Raw genomic sequence first — 19,541 nt, forward strand, 5'->3', positions numbered from 1 at the left:
AAACAAAATGCAACTCCCAACTCTGCCCTTTTTTTTTTTTTTAGGGTTTTGTTTTTGTGCACGTTAAAATGACATAATTCTCCAGGTCAGTATGATTACGGCGATACCAAATATATCTAAATAAATAAATATATATATACAGTTATATGAAAAAGTTTGGGCACCCCTATTAATCTTAATCTTAATGTTTTATAAAAATTGGTGTTTTTGCAACAGCTATTTCAGTTTGATATATGTAATAACTGTTGGACACAGTAATGTTTCTGCCTTGAAATGAGGTTTATTGTACTAACAGAAAATGTGCGATCTGCATTCAAACAAAATTTGACAGGTGCATAAGTATGGGCACCCTTATCATTTTCTTGTTTTAAATACTCCTACCTACTTTTTACTGAGTTACTAAAGCACTTTTTTTGGTTTTGTAACCTCATTGAGCTTTGAACTTCATAGCCAGGTGTATGCAATCATGAGAAAAGCTACTTAAAGTGGCCACTTGCAAGTTGTTCTCCTGTTTGAATCTCCTCTGAAGAGTGGCATCATGGGCTCCTCAAAACAAATGTCAAATGATCTGAAAACAAAGATTATTCAACATAGTTGTTCAGGGGAAGGATACAAAAAGCTGTCTCAGAGATTTAACCTGTCAGTTTCCACTGTGAGGAACATAGTAAGGAAATGGAAGAACACAAGGACAGTTCTTGTTAAGGCCAGAAGTGACAGGCCAAGAAAAACATCAGAAAGGCAGAGAAGAAGAATGGTGAGATGAGTCAAGGACAATCCTCAGACCACCTCCAGAGAGCTGCAGCATCAACTTGCTGCAGATGGTGTCACTGTGCATCAGTCAACTATACAACACACTTTGCACAAGGAGAAGCTGTATGGGAGAGTGATGCGAAAGAAGCCGTTTCTGCAAGCACGCCACAAACAGAGTCGGCTGAGGTATGCAAAAGCACATTTGGAGAAGCCAATTTCTTTTTGGAAGAAGGTCCTGTGGACTGATGAAACCAAGATTGAGTTGTTTGGTCATACAAAAAGGCGCTATGCATGGCGGCAAAAAAACACAGCATTCCAAGAAAAACACTTGCTAACCACAGTAAAATTTGGTGGAGGTTCCATCATGCTTTGGGGCTGTGTGGCCAATGCCAGCAACGGGAATCTTGTTAAAGTTGAGGGACGCATGGATTCCACTCAGTATCAGCAGATTCTTGACAATAATGTTCAAGAATCAGTGATAAAGTTGAAGTTACGCAGGGGATGGATCTTTCAGCAAGACAATGATCCAAAACACCGCTCCAAATCTACTCAGGCATTCATGCAGAGGAACAATTACAATGTTCTGGAATGGCCATCCCAGTCCCCAGACCTGAATATCATTGAACATCTGTGGGATCATTTGAAGAGGGCTGTCCATGCTCGGCGACCATCAAACTTAACTGAACTGGAATTGTTTTGTAAAGAGGAATGGTCAAAAATACCTTCATCCAGGATCCAGGAACTCATTAAAAGCTACAGGAAGCGACTAGAGGCTGTTATTTTTGCAAAAGGAGGATCTACTAAATATTAATGTCACTTTTCTGGTGGGGTGCCCATACTTATGCACCTGTCAAATTTTGTTTGAATGCAGATTGCACATTTTCTGTTAGTACAATAAACCTCATTTCAAGGCAGAAACATTACTGTGTCCAACAGTTATTACATATATCAAACTGAAATAGCTGTTGCAAAAACACCAATTTTTATAAAACATTAAGCTTAAGATTAATAGGGGTGCCCAAACTTTTTCATATAACTGTATATATATATATATATATATATATAAAATAAATACATTTTTTTATTTTATTATTATTTTTTTAATTCACAAATAAAAAAAATAATAATAATTTGGTTTGTGTCGTCACTTTTTGAGACCCATTACATTTTTATTTTTTTTTTGGATAATGGAGCTGTGCAAGGGCTTTTTTTTTTTTTTTTTGCATGGTGAGTTGATATTTTTTTTATTGCCACCATTTTGGGGTATATGTTATGTTTTGATCACTTTCTATTGCATTTTGGGGAAAAGGTGCATTGGACCAAAAAATAAAAATTCCGGAACTTCAATTTTTTTCGTTTTGCAGTGGTTTACAGTACCGGTAATATAATTTTATATTTTGATGAATAGGACTTATACAGATGTGGCGATACTAATGATGATTATATTTTTTTTTATGTTTTTTACTTTTAATGAGGGAAAATAGAGGTGAGGTGATACAATTTTTTTTTTTAAACACTTTTAAAACTTTTTTTTTTCTTTAGTTTTAGACCTCTTTGGGGACTTGAACCTGTGATCATCTGATCGCATGTTTGGTAAACTATAATACAGATGTAGGCCTAAGACTGCCATAGTACCCCACTAATACTCTGCAAACGTGTTGCAGGGGATTGGAGGGGCGATAGGAGTGCACGCTATAAATGCCTGTCAGAAATTGACATTTAAGGAGCTTTCAGCAGTGATCTCAGCTTAGCTCCAGTCGCTGCTGCTACATGCAGAAGATCACTATTACAGCTGTCATCTTCCAGGAATTGTGCGGGCTCAGCTCCTGAGCCCGCTACATAAACCCTTACACAACGTGTGGCGTACATGTACAGTACATCACATTTCGAGAAGTGTTTAAAAGAAGTTTTTTTTTTATTATTTTTTTTTATTTTATTTCCCCTCATTTTTTTTTATTTATTATTGAATGATTTTTAAGAAAAAAAATGTGTCAAAATTAAAAAAAAAAAAAAAAATGTTTTTTTTTTGTATATTCTTTCCCTCAATATACCCATGAGTGTGTTAGTGCCTTATCAAAGTTTACGGCTCCTATTATGATTCTTCACAGCTCTGTAAAGTTGTATGGTGCCGTATCATAGCTATGAGGGGGCTCAGAATTTATCCCAAAAAAAAAAATCTTAGAAAGTTCCACAAGTTCTTCTGCCACAGAATCTCTGATTAAAGAGGAGAACATCTCCGTATATGAAGCACACGGGGTCCCCATATTATCATACTGCAAGGATTGTAATAGAATAACAATATTTTAGAAATTCTTTAGAACTTTTTTGTTATTTTTTTTTTGCCCTCATGGGAAATCTGACCCATAGTTAAAATCCTGGATATTTTCAAGCTTGTGCAATGATGTAAATTTAGGAATCTAAAATTAAAAAAAACAACAACAAACGTATGGGTTATGTCAGGATGAATCCATGCAAGTTACGTCTGATAAACAGAAATAGTATAAAGGTAAAAGAACATTAACATCTTAAATGTAACAAGATTTAAAAAAAAAAAAAATCGACACTTTTAGCTTTTAAGCATAAAGATACTAATGCAGAAAACACCGTACTATAATATTAGCTACTTTTATAAACGAAAATACTAAATCATAAAAATCTCAAAAAAAGCAACACAATACATTCACAGTACATTCACCCCTGGGGGGGAGTTTGCTTTCGGTTGGCAAAAATGCAATAAATTTTTACAAAAACTGAAAGAATAGGGTTTGCAAAAATTGCTACAAAAAAGTCACAATGTATCGTTTCTCCTTTTATAACAAAAGCGATTTCTTGCATTAAAGGTACTTGTGACATGGTAAAAACAGGAGTAAGGGGGAGTGAGAACAGATACGTGGCGGCAGTGAACACCAACAAAAACACTAAAACTAAAAGATGGCCGTAGGTAGCACCTATTCCATGTACACAATGGGGAAATGGAGCTGAATTCACAGACAGGTTGGGCCACAAAACATTTTTCAATTCTGTTCGAAACTGATTTTTCATTTATACTCTCAAGATTTCAAAATCTAGGCCTAAAAAAATGAAAAAAAAATATAATTCTACAAGATTTCAATATCTAATGTGAAAATAGTTTTTTTTTTTTTCTATGTATTTTAATTGCTCATTTGGGCAATTTACAACTATTAAAAATATAAATTTGATCCTGAAATCTTTTTACTAAAAAATCTTAAGAGAATTTCAAAGTTTTTTTGGGGAAATCCAAAATTTAAAAAAAAAGAAAAAAAAAATCAAGATTGAATTTGCAAATTAGTATATTTAACACTTTCTGATCGTTATAAATGTTTGTTTTTTTAATAAAATATATAAAGAGGACTTGTCACTTGGTAAAGAAAATTGAGTTACATGACTTGTAAAAATCCTCGAGCTCCCCCTGATTCTGATGCTTTTTTCCGTTTTGCTCTGCGTCGCTCCATTGCAGAGATTTTCACATTTGCATCTTTTGGAGCTCACTATGTGAAATCTCTGCTTGCACGCCAACTAGGAGTTTCTTCAGTCTTCTCTAGAGGGCATGGGCTTTCACCCCTCCCTATCAGATGTCGCCTATCACAACTCGGCGGTTGAACTGGCAGTCTCAGAGGCTGCTGAGCTTATTGGCAGCGTCTTGGAAGGAGGGGTTGAAGCACACCTTCCCAAAGAAGACTCTGAAGAAAAGCCCAGTTGCGCTATAAGCAGAGATTTCACAGAGTCTTCTCTGTGGATGTGCACTTTGGCAGCATTTTGGAGGGAGGAGTCAATCACAGCCCAGCAGCCTCAGAATGATATATTAGGTGCTGAGCTGTGATTGGCAGCATCTGGGAAGGCATACGCCCCCCAGAGAAGACTCTGAGGAAACGCCCAGTGACACTACAAGCAGAGATTTCACATGCTGCTCTTCAAAACCAACAAATGTGAATAACTTTGCAATGGAACAACACAGAGCAAAAAGGAAAAGAGCACCAGAATCAGGGGGAGCTCGGGGATTTTACAAGATATTGAAGTCAAATTATTAGACCAAGTGACCGCTCCTGTTTAAGTTAAATTAAAAATTCCTTTTATATAAAGAATCATTTTTTTTATTACTTGTGTCTGTGAATTCGGCCTACTTTACACAAACACATCACTCGTCCTTTCCTCGGACACTGTGAATGAGAGGCACAGAGAGGTTGGATGGTACAAAAATAACACTGTTAAAGAGTGTGAGACATAAGGAATGTTGGAGAATGGAGGCAATTTCCACCCCTGTTAAGTTTTGTTTAGGAACAGGAGTAAGATTATACTAAGGCTAGTCCTAACACAATCTAAAATTGTGGTAAGTTGTAATGCCCCACTACACTCCACATTTTTTTTTAAGGTCCATTTTTTTGGGGGGGTGGGTTGTAAACCCAGCAGGAGACCATTGCTTCCAACTTAAGGCCCAATGCATATGGTCTACTAACTATTTAAAGATCTTCCACGCCAAGAAGGGGTTCCTTGGAGCACAGTGGCTAATGGCTCTGCCTCTTGTAACCAGGACTGCCTCAGTACCTCCTCCAATGAGAATCTTCCTTAAGTCTTTCACGGTGTCAGACAACGAGGGACATCCTGTTTGGAAAATCACCCTGCGAAAAATAATAAACAGTAAGATATGAACATGACAAAATGGAGAACAAAATGATAAACCTGTTCCTGTCCTTGAGCCAAGAAAATCGGTATACCCCAACTGATTGCCCAAATTTTTTTTGGGGGGAGAATTTACTAAATTTCTATTGAGGACATCGTATAGTACATTTCTACACCTAGCCACATGCCACGGATGAGACAAAGAGGCAACGCAGGGCTGACGGATGTCAAACACGTGATCCACGGCATGCAGATGGACATATATGATGACACGCGGAGTGGAGTTTCTTAAGTCGGAAGGATGGAAAAAAAATTTGGGTTTTATACAAAAAAAAAAAAAGTTCTATTCCTGATTGGATGTTTCCCTCAAACTTTACGTTAAAAAAAAACATAAAAACTACAGAGAGAGTGCGATTATTAAAGAATAAAGGAAACCACCCATCTGTTTTTTGATTTTTTTTTTTATACTTTTTTTTTTCCGATTTAATACATTTCAAAAAAAAATTGTATACATTTAATAATAAAAAAAAAAAAAAGCTGCCACATTTACATATTCAATGTAAATTAATTTGGGAACAAAAATAATTAGCAGCAGCAACACAAACAGTTTCATATCTGTACAAGTCTAGAATGTTTTTGCTTTTTTTTTGTTTTTTATTATTATTATTGTTGCAAAAAAAAATAGACTTCTGGTCAAGACGAATTAAAAGATTCAGAGTCTTTTTGGAGTTGCTTTTTGGAAACTGCACAGACAATGCGGCATTAACTTTTTTTTTTTTTTTTTTTTTTTCCGTTTCTACAACATTTCATTCTTCGTTCCATCACATCAATAATATAACCACAAAAAAAAAAAAAAAATCAATCTTAAGAAGAGTGGAACCACCCGAAACGCCCCCCACATTTTGTAGCTTTTATTAGGTGTTTACAAAGATTTTCAACTCAAACATGGATCCCAATTTCAACCATGCCTCCACAAGACAAGTTACATCTGGAGCCGAATATACAGAATAGATAGATATATATATATATATATAAAAAAAAGAGACAGAATTAACCACTCATTGTCCACAGCATGGAGAATTGTCCAGACAGCCCAAGTTTTTTCTTGTGTTATTTTGGATTTTTTTTTTGACAAACCCGAAAAAGAGGACAAAAAGTCCCTGTTTCGAAATATGGTCAAACAGGAGCTGCCTTTATACAGCATGCGCTTCCCAATTAGTATCATGTTTAATGGTCCACCGACATTGTATAATAGTGTCCTCACACACACACATCCTACCCACAATTTTTGTTTTAAATTTTTGACAAAGCCCGCCAACCCCATTTGGCCTGTGACCCATTCATGTAAAAAAAGAAGGCTTTTCTCACTGTTTTACTTGGTTGGTCCTTTTTCTTCCTCTTGTCTGAGGCGCTGAGATAGGAGTGTTCTCTCGAGCGAAACGGGAGAGCCCTGGCAAGCTCTCTCTCGCAGTACGGAGGAAGTGAGTCTTCTTCCTCAACTTTGTGGTCTTTGCCGTCTCCTGTCTTGAACGTCGGAGATCGACCGTAGCTGCGACTTGAATTTTGCCGCAAACTCAGTTTGGACGGGGTTATGCAGGTTTCCTCAATACCCCTTGATTTCCTTTCGAGAACACTGCTAAGATAGGCGTCGTCGTAACTCTGACCCATCCTGGATATCCTTTTGGGCAGATGCTTGTCCTCCGGAGCTCGTATCCTAGACGGGCTGAACGACCAGCCTCTTTCGTTGTCTGAAAACAGTTCCCTGCCATGGTTTCTCTTTCCATAGTAGTCTTCGGTTGAGCTGTCCTGGTATAAGGATCTTCCTCTCAACTCGGACCTCTCAAACCTTGGCCCTGTCCCAGGACCTCGGCTGTCGGACCTCCGGGACCTTTGTTTATAGGAGTCTGTGTATTGAGCTAACTCGTCCGTAGAGATGGCTTGGACGGCCATTGGAAAGGCTTTCCTTTCTAACACCTCCGATGTTGGTCTTTGTAGACTGTAAAACGAAACAAAGATTTAAAATGGGGTCACAGGTATAAAATGATGGACAGTTTATTGCCGTACATTAAAGGACAACTAACAAATTACATCATATGATCGAGCCTCCCCCATATCTTATACACTGATTAAATATAAGCTCCAATATGTTTTATACCTATTAACATTTTATGTAAAATTGTATTCTACATTTAAATTTAGAATCATGGTGAACATACATGACATTACTGATCCTGAGTTACCTCCTGTATTATACTCCAGAGCTGCACTCACTATTCTGCTGGTGCAGTCACTGTGTACATACATTACATTACTGATCCTGAGTTACATCCTGTATTATACTCCAGAGCTGCACTCACTATTCTGCTGGTGCAGTCACTGTGTACATACATTACATTACTGATCCTGAGTTACATCCTGTATTATACTCCAGAGCTGCACTCACTATTCTGCTGGTGCAGTCACTATGTACATACATTACATTACTGATCCTTTACTGATCCTGAGTTACATCGTGTATTATACTCCAGAGCTGCACTCACTATTCTGCTGGTGCAGTCACTGTGTACATACATTACATTACTGATCCTGAGTTACATCCTGTATTATACTCCAGAGCTGCACTCACTATTCTGCTGGTGCAGTCACTATATACATACATTACATTACTGATCCTTTACTGATCCTGAGTTACATCCTGTATTATACTCCAGAGCTGCACTCACTATTCTGCTGGTGCAGTCACTGTGTACATACATTACATTACTGATCCTGAGTTACCTCCTGTATTATACTCCAGAGCTGCACTCACTATTCTGCTGGTGCAGTCACTGTGTACATACATTACATTACTGATCCTGAGTTACACCCTGTATTACACTCCAGAGCTGCACTCACTATTCTGCTGGTGCAGTCACTCTGTACATACATTACATTACTGATCCTGAGTTACCTCCTGTATTATACTCCAGAGCTGCACTCACTATTCTGCTGGTGCAGTCACTGTGTACTTATATTACTGATCCTGAGTTACCTCCTGTATTATACTCCAGAGCTGCACTCACTATTCTGCTGGTGCAGTCACTGTGTACATACATTACATTACTGATCCTGAGTTACCTCCTGTATTATACTCCAGAGCTGCACTCACTATTCTGCTGGTGCAGTCACTGTGTACATACATTACATTACTGATCCTGAGTTACCTCCTGTATTATACTCCAGAGCTGCACTCACTATTCTGCTGGTGCAGTCACTGTGTACATACATTACATTACTGATCCTGCACTGATCCTGAGTTACCTCCTGTATTATACTCCAGAGCTGCACTCACTATTCTGCTGGTGCAGTCACTGTGTACATACATTACATTACTGATCCTGAGTTACCTCCTGTATTATACTCCAGAGCTGCACTCACTATTCTGCTGGTGCAGTCACTGTGTACATACATTACATTACTGATCCTGCACTGATCCTGAGTTACCTCCTGTATTATACTCCAGAGCTGCACTCACTATTCTGCTGGTGCAGTCACTGTGTACATACATTACATTACTGATCCTGAGTTACATCCTGTATTATACTCCAGAGCTGCACTCACTATTCTGCTGGTGGAGTCACTGTGTACATACATTACATTACTGATCCTGCACTGATCCTGAGTTACATCCTGTATTATACTCCAGAGCTGCACTCACTATTCTGCTGGTGCAGTCACTGTGTACATACATTACATTACTGATCCTGGGTTACATTCTGTATTATACTCCAGAGCTGCATTCATTATTCTGCTGGTGCAGTCACTGTGTACATACATTACATTACTGATCCTGAGTTACATCCTGTATTATACTCCAGAGCTGCACTCACTATTCTGCTGGTGCAGTCACTGTGTACATACATTACATTACTGATCCTGAGTTACATCCTGTATTATACTCCAGAGCTGCACTCACTATTCTGCTGGTGCCGTCACTGTGTACATACATTACATTACTGATCCTGAGTTACATCCTGTATTATACCCCAGAGCTGCATTCACTATTCCGCTGGTGCAGTCACTGTGTACATACATTACATTACTGATCCTGGGTTACATCCTGTATTATACTCCAGAGCTGCACTCACTATTCTGCTGGTGGAGTCACTGTGTACATACATTACATTACTGATCCTGCACTGATCCTGAGTTACCTCCTTTATTATACTCCAGAGCTGCACTCACTATTCTGCTGGTGGAGTCACTGTGTACATACATTACATTACTGATCCTGTACTGATCCTGAGTTACATCCTGTATTATACCCCAGAGCTGCATTCACTATTCTGCTGGTGCAGTCACTGTGTACATACATTACATTACTGATCCTGAGTTACATCCTGTATTATACTCCAGAGCTGCACTCACAATTCTGCTGGTGCCGTCAATGTGTACATATATTACATTACTGATCCTGAGTTACATCCTGTGTTATACTCCAGAGCTGCACTCACTATTCTGCTGGTGCAGTCACTGTGTACATACATTACATTACTCATCCTGAGTTACATCCTGTATTATAACCCAGAGCTGCACTCACTTTTCTGCTGGTGGAGTCACTGTGTACATATATTACATTACTGATCCTGAGTTACATCCTGTATTATACCCCAGAGCTGCACTCACTATTCTGCTGGTGCCATCACTGTGTACATACATTACATTACTGATCCTGAGTTACATCCTGTATTATACTCCAGAGCTGCACTTACTATTCTGCTGGTGCAGTCACTGTGTACATACATTACATTACTGATCCTGAGTTAAATCCCGTATTATACTCCAGAGCTGCACTCACTATTCTGCTGGTGCAGTCACTGTGTACATACATTACATTACTGATCCTGAGTTACATCCTGTATTATACCCCAGAGCTGCACTCACTATTCTGCTGGTGCCGTCACTGTGTACATACATTACATTACTGATCCTGAGTTACCTCCTGTATTATACTCCAGAGCTGCGCTCACTATTCTGCTGGTGCAGTCACAGTGTACATACATTACATTACTGATCCTGAGTTACATCCTGTATTATACCCCAGAGCTGCACTCACTATTCTGCTGGTGCAGTCACTGTGTACATACATTACATTACTGATCCTGTACTGATCCTGAGTTACATCCTGTATTAAACTCCAGAGCTGCACTCACTATTCTGCTGGTGCAGTCACTGTGTACATACATTACATTACTGATCCTGAGTTACATCCTGTATTATACCCAAGAGCTGCATTCACTATTCTGCTGGTGCAGTCACTGTGTACATACATTACATTACTGATCCTGAGTTACATCCTGTATTATACCCAAGAGCTGCACTCACTATTCTGCTGGTGCAGTCACTGTGTACATACATTACATTACTGATCCTGAGTTACCTCCTGTATTATACTCCAGAGCTGCGCTCACTATTCTGCTGGTGCAGTCACTGTGTACATACATTACATTACTGATCCTGTACTGATCCTGAGTTACATTCTGTATTATACTCCAGAGCTGCGCTCACTATTCTGCTGGTGCAGTCACTGTGTACATACATTACATTACTGATCCTGAGTTACCTCCTGTATTATACTCCAGAGCTGCGCTCACTATTCTGCTGGTGCAGTCACTGTGTACATACATTACATTACTGATCCTGAGTTACATCCTGTATTATACCCCAGAGCTGCACTCACTATTCTGCTGGTGCAGTCACTGTGTATATACATTACATTACTTATCCTGTACTAATCCTGAGTTACATCCTGTATTATACTCCAGAGCTGCACTCACTATTCTGCTGGTGCAGTCACTGTGTACATACATTACTGATCCTGTACTGATCCTGAGTTACATCCTGTATTATACCCCAGAGCTGCACTCACTATTCTGCTGGTGCAGTCACTGTGTATATACATTACATTACTTATCCTGTACTAATCCTGAGTTACATTCTGTATTATACTCCAGAGCTGCACTCACTATTCTGCTGGTGGAGTCACTGTGTACATACATTACATTACTTATCCTCTACTGACCCTGAGTTACATTCTGTATTATACTCCAGAGCTGCACTCACTATTCTGCTGGTGCAGTTACTGTGTACATACATTACATTACTGAACCTGTACTGATCCTGAGTTACATCCTGTATTATACTCCAGAGCTGCACTCACTATTCTGCTGGTGCAGTCACTGTGTACATACATTACATTACTGAACCTGTACTGGTCCTGAGTTACATCCTGTATTATACTCCAGAGCTGCACTCACTATTCTGCTGGTGCAGTCACTGTGTACATACATTACATTACTGATCCTGAGTTACATACTGTATTACACTCCAGAGCTGCACTCACTATTCTGCTGGTGCAGTCACTGTGTACATACATTACATTACTGATCCTGAGTTACCTCCTGTATTATACTCCAGAGCTGCGCTCACTCTTCTGCTGGTGCAGTCACTGTGTACATACATTACATTACTGATCCTGTACTGATCCTGAGTTACATTCTGTATTATACTCCAGAGCTGCACTCACTATTCTGCTGGTGCAGTCACTGTGTACATACATTACATTACTGATCCTGAGTTACATCCTGTATTATACCCCAGAGCTGCACTCACTATTCTGCTGGTGCAGTCACTGTGTACATACATTACATTACTGATCCTGAGTTACCTCCTGTATTATACTCCAGAGCTGCGCTCACTATTCTGCTGGTGCAGTCACTGTGTACATACATTACATTACTGATCCTGTACTGATCCTGAGTTACATTCTGTATTATACTCCAGAGCTGCACTCACTATTCTGCTGGTGCAGTCACTGTGTACATACATTACATTACTGATCCTGAGTTACATCCTGTATTATACTCCAGAGCTGCGCTCACTATTCTGCTGGTGCAGTCACTGTGTACATACATTACATTACTGATCCTGAGTTACCTCCTGTATTATACTCCAGAGCTGCGCTCACTATTCTGCTGGTGCAGTCACTGTGTACATACATTACATTACTGATCCTGAGTTACATCCTGTATTATACCCCAGAGCTGCACTCACTATTCTGCTGGTGCAGTCACTGTGTATATACATTACATTACTTATCCTGTACTAATCCTGAGTTACATCCTGTATTATACTCCAGAGCTGCACTCACTATTCTGCTGGTGCAGTCACTGTGTACATACATTACTGATCCTGTACTGATCCTGAGTTACATCCTGTATTATACCCCAGAGCTGCACTCACTATTCTGCTGGTGCAGTCACTGTGTATATACATTACATTACTTATCCTGTACTAATCCTGAGTTACATTCTGTATTATACTCCAGAGCTGCACTCACTATTCTGCTGGTGGAGTCACTGTGTACATACATTACATTACTTATCCTCTACTGACCCTGAGTTACATTCTGTATTATACTCCAGAGCTGCACTCACTATTCTGCTGGTGCAGTTACTGTGTACATACATTACATTACTGAACCTGTACTGATCCTGAGTTACATCCTGTATTATACTCCAGAGCTGCACTCACTATTCTGCTGGTGCAGTCACTGTGTACATACATTACATTACTGAACCTGTACTGGTCCTGAGTTACATCCTGTATTATACTCCAGAGCTGCACTCACTATTCTGCTGGTGCAGTCACTGTGTACATACATTACATTACTGATCCTGAGTTACATACTGTATTACACTCCAGAGCTGCACTCACTATTCTGCTGGTGCAGTCACTGTGTACATACATTACATTACTGATCCTGAGTTACCTCCTGTATTATACTCCAGAGCTGCGCTCACTCTTCTGCTGGTGCAGTCACTGTGTACATACATTACATTACTGATCCTGTACTGATCCTGAGTTACATTCTGTATTATACTCCAGAGCTGCACTCACTATTCTGCTGGTGCAGTCACTGTGTACATACATTACATTACTGATCCTGAGTTACATCCTGTATTATACCCCAGAGCTGCACTCACTATTCTGCTGGTGCAGTCACTCTGTACATACATTACATTACTGATCCTGAGTTACCTCCTGTATTATACTCCAGAGCTGCGCTCACTATTCTGCTGGTGCAGTCACTGTGTACATACATTACATTACTGATCCTGAGTTACCTCCTGTATTATATTCCAGAGCTGCTCTCACTATTCTACTGGTGCAGTCACTGTGTACATACATTACATTACTTATCCTGTACTGATCCTGAGTTACATCCTGTATTATACTCCAGAGCTGCGCTCACTATTCTGCTGGAGCAGTCACTGTGTACATACATTATATTACTGATCCTGAGTTACATCCTGTATTATACTCCAGAGCTGCACTCACTATTCTGCTGGTGCAGTCACTGTGTACATACATTACTGATCCTGTACTGATCCTGTACTGATCCTGAGTTACATCCTGAATTATACTCCAGAGCTGCACTCACTATTCTGCTGGTGCAGTCACTGTGTACATACATTACATTACTGATCCTGTACTGATCCTGAGTTACATTCTGTATTATACTCCAGAGCTGCACTCACTATTCTGCTGGTGCAGTTACTGTGTACATACATTACATTACTGAACCTGTACTGATCCTGAGTTACATCCTGTATTATACTCCACAGAGCTGCACTCACTATTCTGCTGGTGCAGTCACTGTGTACATACATTACATTACTGAACCTGTACTGGTCCTGAGTTACATCCTGTATTATACTCCAGAGCTGCACTCACTATTCTGCTGGTGCAGTCACTGTGTACATACATTACATTACTGATCCTGAGTTACATCCTGTATTATACTCCAGAGCTGCACTCACTATTCTGCTGGTGCAGTCACTGTGTACATACATTACTGATCCTGAGTTACATCCTGTATTATACTCCAGAGCTGCACTCACTATTCTGCTGGTGCAGTCACTGTGTACATACATTACATTACTGATCCTGAGTTACATCCTGTATTATTCTCCAGAGCTGCTCTCACTATTCTGCTGGTGCAGTCACTGTGTACATACATTACATTACTGATCCGGAGTTACAGCCTGTATTATACCCCAGAGCTGCACTCATTATTTTGCTGGTGCAGTCACTGTGTACATACATTACATTACTGATCCTGAGTTACATTGTGTATTATACTCCAGAGCTGTACTCACTATTCTGCTGGTTCAGTCACTGTGTACATACATTACATTACTGATCCTGTACTGATCCTGAGTTACATTCTGTATTATACTCCAGAGCTGCACTCACTATTCTGCTGGTGCAGTCACTGTGTACATACATTACATTACTGATCCTGAGTTACATCCTGTATTATTCTCCAGAGCTGCTCTCACTATTCTGCTGGTGGAGTCACTGTGTGCATACATTACATTACTGATTCTGAGTTACCTCCTGTATTATACTCCAGAGCTGCTCTCACTATTCTGCTGGTGGAGTCACTGTGTACATACATTACATTACTGATCCTGAGTTATATCCTGTATTATACTCTAGAGCTGCACTCACTATTCTGCTGGTGCAGTCACTGTGTACATACATTACATTACTGATCCTGAGTTACCTCCTGTATTATACTCCAGAGCTGCTCTCACTATTCTGCTGGTGCAGTCGCTGTGTACATACATTACATTACTGATCCTGAGTTACATCCTGTATTATACTCCAGAGCTGCACTCACTATTCTGCTGGTGCAGTCACTGTGTACATACATTACATTACTGATCCTGTACTGATCCTGAGTTACATTCTGTATTATACTCCAGAGCTGCTCTCACTATTCTGCTGGTGCAGTCACTGTGTACATACATTATATTACTGATCCTGAGTTACATTCTGTATTATACTCCAGAGCTGCACTCACTATTCTGCTGGTGCAGTCACTGTGTACATACATTACATTACTGATCCTGAGTTACATTCTGTATTATACTCCAGAGCTGCACTCACTATTCTGCTGGTGCAGTCACTGTGTACATACATTACATTACTGATCCTGAGTTACATCCTGTATTATACCCCAGAGCTGCACTCACTATTCTGCTGGTGCAGTCACTCTGTACATACATTACATTACTGATCCTGAGTTACCTCCTGTATTATACTCCAGAGCTGCGCTCACTATTCTGCTGGTGCAGTCACTGTGTACATACATTACATTACTGATCCTGAGTTACATCCTGTATTATACCCCAGAGCTGCACTCACTATTCTGCTGGTGCAGTCACTGTGTATATACATTACATTACTTATCCTGTACTGATCCTGAGTTACATCCTGTATTATACTCCAGAGCTGCGCTCACTATTCTGCTGGTGCAGTCACTGTGTACATACATTACATTACTGATCCTGAGTTACATCCTGTATTATACTCGAGTGCTGCACTCACTATTCTGCTGGTGCAGTCACTGTGTACATACATTACATTACTGATCCTGAGTTACATCCTGCATTATACTCCAGAGCTGCACTCACTATTTTGCTGGTGCAGTCACTGTGTACATACATTACATTACTGATCCTGTACTGATCCTGAGTTACATTCTGTATTATACTCCAGAGCTTTACTCACTATTCTGCTGGTGGAGTCACTGTGTACATACATTACATTACTTATCCTCTACTGACCCTGAGTTACATTCTGTATTATACTCCAGAGCTGCACTCACTATTCTGCTGGTGCAGTTACTGTGTACATACATTACATTACTGAACCTGTACTGATCCTGAGTTACATCCAGTATTATACTCCAGAGCTGCACTCACTATTCTGCTGGTGCAGTCACTGTGTACATACATTACATTACTGATTCTGAGTTACCTCCTGTATTATACTCCAGAGCTGCTCTCACTATTCTGCTGGTGCAGTCACTGTGTACATACATTACATTACTGATCCTGAGTTATATTCTGTATTATACTCTAGAGCTGCACTCACTATTCTGCTGGTGCAGTCACTGTGTACATACATTACATTACTGATCCTGAGTTACCTCCTGTATTATACTCCAGAGCTGCTCTCACTATTCTGCTGGTGCAGTCGCTGTGTACATACATTACATTACTGATCCCGAGTTACATCCTGTATTATACTCCAGAGCTGCACTCACTATTCTGCTGGTGCAGTCACTGTGTACATACATTACATTACTGATCCTGAGTTACCTCCTGTATTATACTCCAGAGCTGCTCTCACTATTCTGCTGGTGCAGTCGCTGTGTACATACATTACATTACTGATCCTGAGTTACATCCTGTATTATACTCCAGAGCTGCACTCACTATTCTGCTGGTGCAGTCACTGTGTACATACATTACATTACTGATCCTGAGTTACATTCTGTATTATACTCCAGAGCTGCTCTCACTATTCTGCTAGTGCAGTCACTGTGTACATACATTACATTACTCATCCTGAGTTACATTCTGTATTATACTCCAGAGCTGCACTCACTATTCTGCTGGTGCAGTCACTGTGTACATACATTACATTACTGATCCTGAGTTACATTCTGTATTATACTCCAGAGCTGCACTCACTATTCTGCTGGTGCAGTCACTGTGTACATACATTACATTACTGATCCTGAGTTACATCCTGTATTATACCCCAGAGCTGCACTCACTATTCTGCTGGTGCAGTCACTCTGTACATACATTACATTACTGATCCTGAGTTACCTCCTGTATTATACTCCAGAGCTGCGCTCACTATTCTGCTGGTGCAGTCACTGTGTACATACATTACATTACTGATCCTGAGTTACCTCCTGTATTATACCCCAGAGCTGCACTCACTATTCTGCTGGTGCAGTCACTCTGTATATACATTACATTACTTATCCTGTACTGATCCTGAGTTACATCCTGTATTATACTCCAGAGCTGCGCTCACTATTCTGCTGGTGCAGTCACTGTGTACATACATTACATTACTGATCCTGAGTTACATCCTGTATTATACTCGAGTGCTGCACTCACTATTCTGCTGGTGCAGTCACTGTGTACATACATTACATTACTGATCCTGAGTTACATCCTGCATTATACCCCAGAGCTGCACTCACTATTCTGCTGGTGGAGTCACTGTGTACATACATTACATTACTGATCCTGAGTTACATTCTGTATTATACTCCAGAGCTGCACTCACTATTTTGCTGGTGCAGTCACTGTGTACATACATTACATTACTGATCCTGTACTGATCCTGAGTTACATTCTGTCTTATACTCCAGAGCTTTACTCACTATTCTGCTGGTGGAGTCACTGTGTACATACATTACATTACTTATCCTCTACTGACCCTGAGTTACATTCTGTATTATACTCCAGAGCTGCACTCACTATTCTGCTGGTGCAGTTACTGTGTACATACATTACATTACTGAACCTGTACTGATCCTGAGTTACATCCAGTATTATACTCCAGAGCTGCACTCACTATTCTGCTGGTGCAGTCACTGTGTACATACATTACATTACTGAACCTGTACTGATCCTGAGTTACCTCCTGTATTATACTCCAGAGCTGCACTCACTATTCTGCTGGTGCAGTCACTGTGTACATACATTACATTACTGATCCTGAGTTACATACTGTATTACACTCCAGAGCTGCACTCACTATTCTGCTGGTGGAGTCATTGTGTACATACATTACATTACTTATCCTCTACTGACCCTGAGTTACATCCTGTATTATATTCCAGAGCTGCACTCACTATTCTGCTGGTGCAGTTACTGTGTACATACATTACATTACTGAACCTGTACTAATCCTGAGTTACATACTGTATTATACTCCAGAGCTGCACTCACTATTCTGCTGGTGCAGTCACTGTGTACATACATCACATTACTGATCCTGAGTTACATACTGTATTATACTCCAGAGCTGCACTCACTATTCTGCTGGTGCAGTCACTGTGTACATACATTACATTACTGAACCTGTACTGGTCCTGAGTTACATCCTGTATTATACTCCAGAGCTGCACTCACTATTCTGCTGGTGCAGTCACTGTGTACATACATTACATTACTGAACCTGTACTGGTCCTGAGTTACATCCTGTATTATACTCCAGAGCTGCACTCACTATTCGAATGGTGCAGTCACTGTGTACATACATTACATTACTGATCCTGAGTTACATACTGTATTATACTCCAGAGCTGCACTCACTATTCTGCTGGTGCAGTCACTGTGTACATACATTACATTACTGAACCTGTACTGGTCCTGAGTTACATCCTGTATTATACTCCAGAGCTGCACTCACTATTCTGCTGGTGGAGTCACTGTGTACATACATTACATTACTTATCCTCTACTGACCCTGAGTTACATCCTGTATTATATTCCAGAGCTGCACTCACTATTCTGCTGGTGCAGTCACTGTGTACATACATTACATTACTGAACCTGTACTGGTCCTGAGTTACATCCTGTATTATACTCCAGAGCTGCACTCACTATTCTGCTGGTGCAGTCACTGTGTACATACATTACATTACTGATCCTGAGTTACATCCTGTATTATACTCCAGAGCTGCGCTCACTATTCTGCTGGTGCAGTCACTGTGTACATACATTACATTACTGATCCGGAGTTACATCCTGTATTATACCCCAGAGCTGCACTCACTATTCTGCTGGTGCAGTCACTGTGTACATACATTACATTACTGATCCTGAGTTACATCCTGTATTATACTCCAGAGCTGCACTCACTATTCTGCTGGTGCAGTCACTGTGTACATACATTACTGATCCTGAGTTACATCCTGTATTATACTCCAGAGCTGTACTCATTATTTTGCTGGTGCAGTCACTGTGTACATACATTACATTACTGATCCTGAGTTACATTGTGTATTATACTCCAGAGCTGTACTCACTATTCTGCTGGTGCAGTCACTGTGTACATACATTACATTACTGATCCTGAGTTACCTCCTGTATTATACTCCAGAGCTGCTCTCACTATTCTGCTGGTGCAGTCGCTGTGTACATACATTACATTACTGATCCTGAGTTACATCCTGTATTATACTCCAGAGCTGCACTCACTATTCTGCTGGTGCAGTCACTGTGTACATA

General features: G+C 40.1%; 1 protein-coding gene across 4 annotated transcripts in view; it reads right to left on the bottom strand.

The window, feature by feature from the left end:
- Positions 1-2,189: 2,189 nt before the first annotated feature.
- ILDR2 (immunoglobulin like domain containing receptor 2) overlaps positions 2,190-19,541 on the bottom strand; it is a 299,279-nt gene continuing 281,927 nt past the window's right edge. For 2 of the 4 annotated variants that reach the window (XM_073668555.1, XM_073668552.1), the window contains 2 exons: positions 6,757-7,384; positions 2,190-5,387 (listed from right to left, as the gene is read on the bottom strand). In XM_073668555.1, coding sequence (XP_073524656.1) covers positions 5,352-5,387; positions 6,757-7,384 — 664 coding nt within the window. In that variant the 3' untranslated portion in view covers positions 2,190-5,351. Of the gene's footprint in view, positions 5,388-5,421; positions 7,385-19,541 lie in introns of those variants that run through there. The other 2 variants (XM_073668553.1, XM_073668551.1) reach the window with 2 other exon arrangements.

Source organism: Phyllobates terribilis, unplaced genomic scaffold (genome assembly GCF_046119375.1).
Source record: "Phyllobates terribilis strain yellow unplaced genomic scaffold, ASM4611937v1 Scaffold_2__4_contigs__length_985480577, whole genome shotgun sequence".
Lineage (NCBI taxonomy): Eukaryota > Metazoa > Chordata > Amphibia > Anura > Dendrobatidae > Phyllobates > Phyllobates terribilis.